Here is a 12,009-nt window from a genome sequence, read left to right as displayed (position 1 = left end):
ATATGTAATGATATAGTTAAAAATAAAACTTCTCAGAAAAAATTTTACGTAATCAATTACTTAATAAAAAAAAACATAAAATATAATACTTTTTAAATCACAGACAAAAACTAAAAACTTTTTACAATAATATTTATATTTCTAATTATTTTTATGAGAATTGTTTTCCCGATCAATTAAAATTCATGAAAATGCTTTTGATTTCGTATATGAAACTAAGTAATAAATGCTAAGAAGTATTCTACAGCATTTAAATTTTAACTAAAACCGTGAACAGTTCAATAAGAGTGATAGTATTAACGCATTACTTATTTATAAGTAATTAAGGCTGATTTTAATCATAAATAACTAATTGATAAATATAGAGCTCTATATATTGATTACAAACTTGCTGCTGTTTGATGTTATTTACTAAGCAAAAAGTGAATTTGCACTAGAGAATACTAAATTATTTGCATAGTACGAGGATACATGATAAACGAGTTGTTTTATATTTCATAGACACTTGGAGTGAAAACCGAACGCGTTAGAATGAAAGATTACAAGGATACTGTTATCCTTACTCTATATTAGTGTCTATTTTGTTCGTCTAAGAATAGGTCGGATAAAAACTTGGAATAACAACAATAAATGCAAATGTAAAATTCGCACATTTTGGTCATTTTTTTTTATGTTAGATAAATAATAAGTAAAAATTAATATACCCAGTATTAAAACTACAAATTTATTTTTATGGTAAAAATATTTATAAAAAAACCTTTACATAATTGGTACTTGTGTATTTACCGGAAGAATTTTTATATTATATTCAAACATGTTGGAAATAATATCTTTAAACTAATACGTTTTTACCAATAATGAGAAGTCGAATTTTTTAAAAAGTTACTCTAGCGTTGAGTCTGTTTTGTAATATATTTTCCTATAACTCAACGACCATTGACAGAGTCCCCAGGCCCTACAAACATTTGTGCCGCCAATATTATTGTACATGTTATATTGATAGCAATTTTGTTCAGTCACCGTACTTGCTCATCGGATTGATGGGAGGGGGTGAATTATAAAATTTCATTTGACAGAAGGTACGATGAAAGTACTACCACCGGAACCAGGAAAAATAATGTAGGATCGCAATAATAACAAGTACATATATACTTACAAATGGCCGAGTATAAAAACATAAATATATGTATATTTAAATACACCGTTTGAGCGCATAATATTTGTACATATTATACATTTTCTGTGTAATGTGTGCATAACAAACGCGTGTAATATAGTCACGTATAAAAGTACAGCCCATTAAAAATGTATATTGTAATAACCTTCAGTAAGTCATATTAGCCAGGGGACAGTTAATGTTAATAACCATTCGTCACGTCCAATATAATTCTCATATTTAACATTTATTCGTTTGCATAGCGCAATAGTTTAATATGAGTCAATTTATAGCATTCCTGCAATTTTAAAGTGTGGCAAAGGACGAGAAAATAAAAAATAATAATAATAAAGAAAAGTAATTCCAATAACTACTACAAGTGACTTTGCAGTAATTTTAACGGTTTTCTTATTTTCGTTGTTCGAAGATAAACGATTACAGTCGCCCAAAAGGGTGTAAAAATACCATAGATCATAGAATATTAATATCCATATTCTTAAACAGAATTATATTCTCCCTTTTAAGATACCTTCTGAATAGGTCATTTTTAATCGAAGACAACAAAGGAATACATAATAATTTTATAGCTTCCTATTTCATTGACACATACGAGCAATATTTCATTTTTATGTTGAAATATACCTTTTTGATATAAAATATTAGAAATACACATTTGATATTCAAAGTTATAATATTTAACAGGTAATATTTATGGATATGAAACTCTCACAGTTCAACAACAATAATACTGTAAAAAATATTTCATATATTTATTTGATATTATTTTTTCTAAGTTATTTTATGATAGTAAAACTATAATAAATTAATGGTTTTGGCAAAACAATTAACGAAGGGAAGTATTTTAAATTTATCATCCAATAAATATTACTTAATAGTAAAAAAAAACAATAACAAACACTTGCATAATTTAATGAGCTAAATTACTTCTTTTGTTTTTATGACTATTATTTTATGCGATAACAATTTGTTTTCTATACAGCACCTGTTTATAACCCATTTCACAAAATAAGGTTTTAAAATTATAACCATGTATAAAACACAATATCTCGTGGACCATTTATGCATCTGGGGTCCTCTGTTCTTCATTTCCCCTTTTTACTTAACGACAAGACTGCACTATTTTTCACAGAGCCACCTGACCCAGCTCAAGAGGCGTTTTGCATTTGTTAAAGCCGCATGTAATATCCTAAAGTATCTTTGAAATATTCTCTTGTTATTATTTCTTGAATAATATTACGAACTTCTAGAGAAACGAAGAGTGCCAGTACAAATACTTGTACCAAAGCTATAGAAAAACAAGATTCACTTAGAAATAGGAATATTTTAACAACATTGAGCATTTTGAACACCGTTATATTCCTGTAATTCGTATTTTTTACTTCATGATTTGGACGTTTACGTGATTTATTTCAACACTTAAAAATACAGAAACGTTTAATTTTTTACTAACACTTGATACATACAGTTTTTGGGCTGCGTAAAATCATTAAAATTAACATGAGTATACTTGAAAAACCGAAATATATATTTTTTTTTATCGAGGCAATGATTGACTCCAATTAAGTTTAACATATCTTTTTCTTTATGAGAAAAAATATTTTTATATTGGCTTTAGAGGCCAATAAAGCCCAAGGCTCTGAACAAATATTTTTGTTTTAAAATGAGATGACAAAGTGTTATCTCATTTTAAAACATTTGTTAGGAATCTTGTGATTTTAACCACACTGATATTCCCTTATGATGTTATTAGCAAATGGCCTTAATCGATTTAGTAAAAATATTCGATAGTATTAAATTATCTATTATACAGGGTGGCCCACCACTCACTGACAACTTAAATAACTTTTGATCCAGTTAATATTTTTAGCTGATTTTTTTTTTAAATAATAGTTATACGTTAGGTCCGTAGCTATATCTCAATAATTAATTTTTTTACATTTTATTAAAAATATTAATTATTTTTAAATTTTAAATAAAATGTAAAAAAAAAATCTAAGATAGCTATTTTGTAGAGTAGAATTTAAGAAAAATTTTAGTAAAAAAATATCTTATTAATATTCAGTAGTAAATATTCTGTAGCGTTTTGAAGTTTGTGAAAATTTGAATTTTCATGTACTATTTTACGGTATTAAACATTGAAATACGTATTGAGAAAAGGACAGAAGAAAACGCTATCTTTTCAATATACTTTTGAATGAGAGTGATAAGTAATAATTGCCTTATCTAATTTCTTATCATGGTATTAATGCCAAGTTTGTAATGTATACACACTATCATCATATGTATACACAGTAATCATGAAAAGATAGCGTTTTCTTCTGTCCTTTTCTCAATACGTATTTCAATGTTTAATACCGTAAAATAGTACATGAAAATTCAAATTTTCACAAACTTCAAAACGCTACAGAATATTTACTACTGAATATTAATAAGATATTTTTTTACTAAAATTTTTCTTAAATTCTACTCTACAAAATAGCTATCTTAGATTTTTTTTTTACTTTTTATTTAAAATTTTAAAATAATTAATATTTTTAATAAAATGTAAAAAAATTAATTATTGAGATATAGCTATAGACCTAACGTATAACTATTATTTAAAAAAAAAATCAACTAAAAATATTAACTGGATCAAAAGTTATTTAAGTTGTCAGTGAGTGGTGGGCCACCCTGTATATTAAATATATTATTATTTAATATAATAATATTAAATGTGGTGTTAAGTTAGGAAATCTTTCTATAGTTCTTGAAATCAATAAGATCTATTTTCATGTATACAGAGTGACTCGTTTATGTAACACATAAAAAGTAAAAAAATTAACATAATAATGAAAATGGTATTTGGTTTCTTTTAGGTGCATTATTTTCTTATTTTTAAATTATGAAGTAATTTTTATGTTCATCCTTTAATGACTAGTGACAAAAATAATAACACCCGCACCTCCAGCCATCATTATAAAATGTTAATAACTTCCGAAATATTGGTCCAAAAGTTATTATAAATCAGTCATTTTCATAATTAGATAATTATCTAATAAACTAATCAATTTATTATGTTGTCATTTAAAAAAACAATATTGACACTTATAAGGGATAAACATTGATAATACTTTATAATTGATAAAATAAGAAAAACATAAAAGAAACATAAAATATATTTTTTATTTTTTGATTAATTATTAAGCGGTTCATAATAAACGAATCACTTTGTATAGACATATTATATAGAGTGTTCAGTAAGTATGGAAACGTAGTTCTATTATTTTCATTAATTATAACAATAGAAACTTGTTTCGTTACTTTTTGAACACCCTCTAAAGGTTCTATTCTAGTAGGATCTCTAATTTTTCTGTACTTCATTTATTATTATTTGTATTTCATAACTGACATATTTCTTGCGTCAGTTTTTATGCATCGTTCTTCAATATTTCAACCACTATCAAGTCTTATTTTAAAACTTAAGCAATAGTTTTCTCAAGTAAAATTAACTCCAATGAAATTTTAATTTTTGACTAAAAAAAAATGAATGTATTTAAATAATTATTCTCTACGCAAAGAATGAGTTTTTTTCTATTATCACTTTAATACAGTAAGTTACTTTTGTTCATTACACATTAAAATATTTTTTTGAATTTAGAGAGCTGTTCAAAATATTTCTTTTAACTTAAAATTATCTTCCTAAAATGAGATATGTGAAAAACTGAGTAATTACAATAAGAGTACATGCTTTGATGCCCAAGAAGTGTTTTATTGCTTTTTTTCTAGAAATAAATTTCTTAAACATATCATTATTAGGGTATTTTCAACAGACTAGCACATTAACAATTATGAATTGAGTTAATTTATGAAATGAAATAGGGTTAATTTCAAAAATCTCATTCATTTAAACATTTTAAAAGTGACGTGCCTTAATTATTTTTCACTTTAAGTATTAATATTCAAAGTTATTCATTAAAAATAAATAGCGTTTCTTTTTGATAATAATTAAATTAAAGAGTTCAAAGACAAAAGTTAGATGAATTATTTCCAATGGTATCTAATAGTTTAAAAGTGCAAAAAAATAAATAATAATTTTTGTTGAACTTTTCATTGCTACAAATACCTGGTCTCAAGAAAAATAATAACAATAATTCTTAAAATTTCTTAGAAGATAAAATTTAATTTAAAAATATCAAGTTTTTACATTGTTCTTTGTAACACTATTACTCAAATTATTATATTTTAAAAAATGAAATAAATATTTTTCTGTTTGGTACATTAATATTGTTTTTAGATATAAATTAAAATATTTCTTATACCTAGTAATTTTTTCACAAGTATTCAATACATTTTTGAAATAATATCTTATGAACTAAAATTATTCACGATTAAATATCTAATAAATCATAAAAATATAAATTGCACATTAAATATCAAACAACAAGTCATCTATTTTGTAAAGTTAAAAAATGTTGTGTTCAAACTTTATCATACGTAATTATTATATTGTAAACATTTTTTTAAATAAAATTTTTAAAAAATACGGAAGCATAGTCGGGCACGGCACAGTATGGACGTAAAATAAATAGGGCAAGTTTAGATGATATCTGATTCCATTCAAATCTGTAGATAGTGTTTAACTTTAAGAAATTGGTGGATTGTACCAAAAGCAAAATGAATTCCTAATAAATTTCTTCATTATTCCTTATTAGTAGTTCTTTGATTTAGAAGTATAATATATGAATAAGTATTTATTATAACAATTAAATATAGTATCAGAAGACAAGTCCAGATGTTAATATTTTTTTAAATTAAAGTATAAGCTTCAATATAAGATATATATATAAAAGTGTCAGTATTTTCAAAAGTTAAGTTGAAAAAGTTCATTTATTTTAGAAAAGTTATCATTTTGAAATGTTTCTATGGACACGTAAACTGTCAAATTTAAAAAAATATATGCACTAAATGATAGGTAAATACCTAATGAATCAATATATAAAAAAATTTTTATTGATTATGTCATTCTTAAAAAATTTATGGCAATTTTAAGTAAAAATAAAAAACATCGAAAATTACCAATTTTTAAAATTATAATTTTTTGAATGATATTGTCTATTTACGGTGAACGAAGAAAATTTGTTCAAACTTTGAAGATAATGTCTTCGACTAAATATGGTTTGTGATCTTTTGACATTTTGTTTATCAAAATCAGTCAAGTGAGAGCTGAGAAACAGTGGTAACAGACACACAGAAAAAAAACACATCATAATAAAATTAATACCTTGTCAGCTTCGCATCGAAGCTAAAATATATTAGTACGGTCAATGGACATAAATATAAATAAATGGGATAATTGCAAAACAATTTTTAATATTTTTTGAATTTTTTTTTATTAATACGTATACAGATAACTATATACTTGTAAGTTGAACTTTTCTTATCTAAAACAATATCTACTGAATATTCTAAGAGGAATAATGATTTTATAATTATCCCATTCGTTGTCATTTAATTCACTTGACTCTATTCACTTTAAAATAAACATTTATAAAATATTGACTGATAAATAAAAATTAGTTTTACAAACGTTCTTAGATGTGTTTTAAAGTAAATAAATTTTTTTTTTGATTCATATAGTATCAATATGTTTTAAAACAGTATCATATTAGAATAGAGATATCGAAAGAAAAACTCAATTTATTTGGAACTTTCGGAAAGAACATAAAAAAAAATACAAAAAATAAATATGGTATTACAACATTTTCCATTTTAATATACCAAGTGAATTTATGTGACGTGGGTATATGAAATGCATCCATCTTTAATCATAATTTAAATTATACCTTTTCCTATTACAGGTATGATATAATTCATGAAAATGATTTATTTTATTTTTTCCCTAAATAATATCTCCAAAACTGTACTATTCACATCACATTGAGATATAGTTCTTTAGATGACTCTTGTTGTAATGTTAATGTATAATAAACATTTTTTTATATAATTTATACCTCATATAATAGTTAAATTATATTTTTTTACGAAAATACTATACAAAGTGTTCACTAAGTAAGGAAACAGGTAAATTTCAAATATATTATTGTATTTCTTATATATGATAAAAATTTTATGTTTTTTTAGATTCGATGCAAAGCTGAGAAGGTATTAATTTTACTATGATGTTTTTTTTTTTGAGTGTCTGTACCACTTTTTCTCAGCTCTCACTGAATCAATTTCTTTCAATGATACGTCAAAAGATCACAAATCGTATCTCGTCGAAGACATTACACTCATAAATTGAAAAAATTTCCCTCGTAATTTCCCGTAAATGGGGGAAATCTCCAAGAAAATTACAAATTTAAAAATCGCTAATTTCCGACATTTTTTCAATTTTTCTTACTTAAAACTACTATAACTTTTTCAAAAATGACCAAATATTTTTTTCATTAATCTGACCTTTTACCTGCCTACAGGGGGGGATTCAAAATGACAACTTTTTCACAAAAAATTAACTTTTACAACTTAACTTTTGAAAGTGTTCCGGAAAGTTTGACAGTTATATATGTATCTTAAATTAAAGCTAATGCAATGAACTTTATTATGAAAAAAAAAAATCTCGGACTTTATTTTGTCTTTATGATGAAAATGGCTACAAAATGCTATTTTTGTGTAAAAATTCTCATTTTGCATATATTACATATTGCATAAATATATATAAATATATATCGCATAAACACTTTTGAAGGTTTTCGTTAAACTTAGTTAAGTAATAATTTTTTTTAGTTTTTCAACTTGAATTCTAAAAAATTATAAGAGGTGGAAATTGAACTCCGTTTTATAGTTAATACAACAGTTTATCTATTCTTGAATTAAAGGGAATCATTTAGCATAATTATAATTTCATTATACTTCTTCTTGTCCATTCTTTTGTTAGTTTACCGTAACCCCTTTAATAACTTTGAAATCTCAACTACAATTGAATTTACCGTCATCTTTTTGGACCTAATATTCCCTTTGTTGACGCTGTCCAGCTTGTTATACTAATGTAAAATCCCTCAAACTTACATTACCGTATCATTTTCCAAAGGCTCGAGACTGTCTAAAAGTAAATGCATTATTCGCTGCTATACAGAAAAAGGTTATGAGTTTCGTTTAGAAGTTACCCGATATTCTCATATAGCTGTACACATTTGCACATTACTAAGGGACTGTGTTAGAGAGTAGTTGTAGAATTCTGGCGCCTAAATGCCGTAAAAGAAAAGGACTTTATCAAGAATAACGAACCCACAATTATAAAAACCACCGGAACCATCATAATAACCTCACGTGTTGTTTAATTTTCCCTACTATTCTCTCGTCCATATTGGTAAGTTTAAAATGAGTATTGATTTGCCGTTTAATATTAAGAAGTACTACACTATCCAACATCAAATTAAGAAAGTTTAAAAGTTTAATTTTATACGTGTACCAATTATAAGCGTAATAAGATTTTTTTACGCTATACAAGATATACGAAAAACAAGAAAAGTGAAATGTATTAACCAGTCATATGCAAATCTTATAAGTTTTACAGGCATACATCAAAAGAAAAGAAGCCTTAAATAAATATTCTTATTAATTGGCTACAATAAATATAAATAAAATACAAAACAGAATAATTATTTAGTATTAATCTTTTAAAACAAACTTTAAAAATATCTGTCGACTCTGTGCACAATTATTCACGATAAAAAAGGCTGGAGTATTTACATGCAACACGGCAAGTTGACAAATTATTAATTATTATTATGTATGAAATTATAAAATATTAATTATTTTATCTTTGAAATATTGGATTTTTGGTCTAGGAGTTAAAGCCTCAGATTAAAATCGAAACTGAAGGATTACTGTGACTAATTGAACTTCCTTCTTAGTTAATTGACGCCTTGGTCTTAAGCTCTTACTCAAAGCACTGTCACATAAGTTTAAGCTACCCTGTTCCTCTTGTTATTTTTGCTGCCAAGATTTATAAGGTTGAAAATTAATAAGGGTTGAAAACCTACAAAGGATTTGAAGATTTCGAAAGTTTCTACAGACAAGATTAAGAAGCTGGTTGCCTTTTTGTCCTAATGGTAAAATCCATAGAAAATAACATTTTGTTTTTCGCTTGCCTATTACTTTTGTTGAAAATATGTTATGCAGAACTATAATATATGTGATTGACTTTGATAATGTTAATATATTACTTTGATAATTTTTTTCCTAAATAATTCAAAAATAAGTTCATGTTTAAAACAAGTCTGCAAGTAGTTGGCACAGTTGAATAAAGTGATTTAAGTGACTAAATATTTAGAAAAATTAACTAAAATTGTAACGATATAGTTAGACATTAAGAACAAAATAGTATTACATAATTGTCAATTTAAGTTCATTATATGGTATAAATAAAATGTATTTTTAATGATTGTTGTTTGTATATATTCTCATCATTACAATATTAAATATTTTGTTAGATATACTTTAATACCGAATTTATAATAATTAAGTAAGTTTTTCAACAATAACACATTCTAAATAAGTAAAAAACTTATCAGTTATCAACTAATATAAAAACATATCATGAACAAGCTAAGCCGACAGTATAGTTACAACCACGAGGCCTGTAACTATCGCCCTGAAAATGGACTTTGAAACGAGTTCAGCTCATAACTGAAAACGTGGATACATCCGTAAACATTTCAAGCAATGTTTAATTACTTTTCAAAAATAATACTAAAATAATCGACATAATTTCTTTTAAGTTTACCCACAATCATAAATTTGATATAAACTAATAGATAATACGGTAAGGTTTTTAAAAACATTAATTCTAAATAAATTTTACCTACTTAAATGAAAGTTATGACTTTAAAAACTACAAAATTTAATGAAAAGTTTCTGTCAAAAATTACATCTAAACAATTTTTATTTAACTAATTGAAGTAATTTTATTTTATTAATTAAATTATCACAAATACATAGAATTTAAATACACTAACATATGTCATGATTAAAATATTTTGAGCTTAACTATATTTCGTACTATTAACAGCAATCATTTTCATATTAGTAGGTAAAATTAATATAAAATTAATGTTTTTGAAATTCTTATAATATAATTATTATAATTGGGTTTAATTTTTTTATTATTTAAGAAAAAATTATACTGAATAATTTAGCTTAGATTTTTTTTTTCTCAATCTAAAATTCCGCTTTAAAACTATATGAAAAGATTAAACTTGATGAATTGATCTCAATTTTTGTTAAATCTTTATCAATATACTAAAAATTAATGGCTGATTCGGAATCAGCGTCATAAATACTTTGATAATAATTAAAAAAATTCCAATAAACTTCCCTAAAAATTTATCGACCACTGAATTACTCGTATGTAAACTCCCCTAAATAAGAATTATAAAAATTAACTAGTATTTTTTTTTTAGTTAAAATAGGTTTTTTTTTTAATAATATTCTGTGCATTTGTTAACACTTCTAGTAACATCTTAAAGATATAAAATCCTCATTTCACAATTATTATTGTGCAATTTATTAATATTTTAAGAAACTTATTAGATCCGTCCAGCAAAATAAAAAGTCAATACAGTCCACAACAATAAACACACCTCGTGCGGGACACAAAATACAATTGGTGACTCTGACTGGATGTACAATGTTAATCATTTATTCAATATCTAACGTACGTTTTACTTATTAACCTTTTTTATGTTAAACACTAAAAATGTCAACCTACGCCATAAGTAAACAAACGGTATTTCTTCTCTAACAAATGTGCAAAAGTTGGGCTTTGTGTCAAATCTACACATTGTTCAATAAGAGTATTATTGCGATTGATACATCAGTATCAATAAAGTCCATTTGCGATTAACGGGATTACAACGGGTGTGTTTTTGGGACACTGGACACAATATAAGACAAAATATTTCCCTTCCCGTCCCGCTGTTCGCCAACGCGCTTATTCGACGTTGTCGACACGATCATGTCGGTCCATCACGAGTGCTCAAGTGCAATATCTAATTGGATTTGTATTTTCATTATAATACTTAAACCGTTACTATCAAAAATTGGCGTGTCTAACGTGTTGCGCGATGGACAGCTTACGGACGTATTACGAACTGGACGAAGAACTCGGCAAGTGAGTGAGTTGAAATAGCGCACGCTTTTAATGCTATAAAGTCCCTGGAACCACACTGTCCGATAGAACTCGCAATGCTCAAACAAACTTAACTCGCTTTGCGAGTCTACAATGTTGAAACCAAACACTTGAGATTTAAGCAGTTCCTATGTTTTACCACTGTGTGAGTGAAATTAGTTATTCTATTTAAAAATATTTATTTAAAATAAAAATTATTATATTTGAAATGTATAATTTGAATATGCAAATGCGGTGTGTCCAATATAAAAGATTAAGGTTAATTTTTGTGAGTTATAGAAAAAACGGAAACTTTTCCCCTACTTTTCAACAATCTGCATAATTTACCGTAATTTAAAATTTATAAGGTTCTCTAATTAATTAGGTTTATCCAAAATTGAGAGTTTCTCCGATATAAAATAGCAAAAACGTTTTGGTAAATGATTTTCATGCCTATTTTAATAACAATAAAGTTTCATAATTGCATTAAAAAAATGTATACCTGCGAGATAAGTTTCTGCTTCAGACGTCCAAGTCCAAACTGGATCACCGTGTCTTCTTAAATATAAACATTCTAAATGTAGTATTGATCCAGGAAAAACAACTAAACCGCCATTCTGATCTACAGCAGCCGAACCTGAAGGTACTCTCACTAAAATAGTTGGTGGCGAGTTTTCTGTAACGA

At 25.7% G+C, this 12,009-nt stretch overlaps 2 protein-coding genes across 3 annotated transcripts in view; both read right to left on the bottom strand.

Moving 5' to 3' along the window:
• Window positions 1-12,009, bottom strand: part of LOC126893590 (locomotion-related protein Hikaru genki) — a 54,847-nt gene that overhangs the window by 18,765 nt on the left and 24,073 nt on the right. For both annotated transcript variants that reach the window (XM_050663945.1, XM_050663946.1), the window contains one exon: window positions 11,827-12,000. In XM_050663945.1, the coding sequence (XP_050519902.1) occupies window positions 11,827-12,000 (174 nt within the window). The remainder of the gene's footprint in view (window positions 1-11,826; window positions 12,001-12,009) is intronic.
• LOC126893595 (peptidyl-alpha-hydroxyglycine alpha-amidating lyase 1-like) overlaps window positions 1-12,009 on the bottom strand; it is a 68,501-nt gene that overhangs the window by 42,660 nt on the left and 13,832 nt on the right. The window lies entirely within an intron of this gene.

This window comes from Daktulosphaira vitifoliae, unplaced genomic scaffold, assembly GCF_025091365.1.
Source record: "Daktulosphaira vitifoliae isolate Bord-2020 unplaced genomic scaffold, ASM2509136v1 Scaffold_1, whole genome shotgun sequence".
NCBI classification, from domain to species: Eukaryota; Metazoa; Arthropoda; class Insecta; order Hemiptera; family Phylloxeridae; genus Daktulosphaira; species Daktulosphaira vitifoliae.
This window is presented reverse-complemented; position numbering and strand designations above follow the sequence as displayed.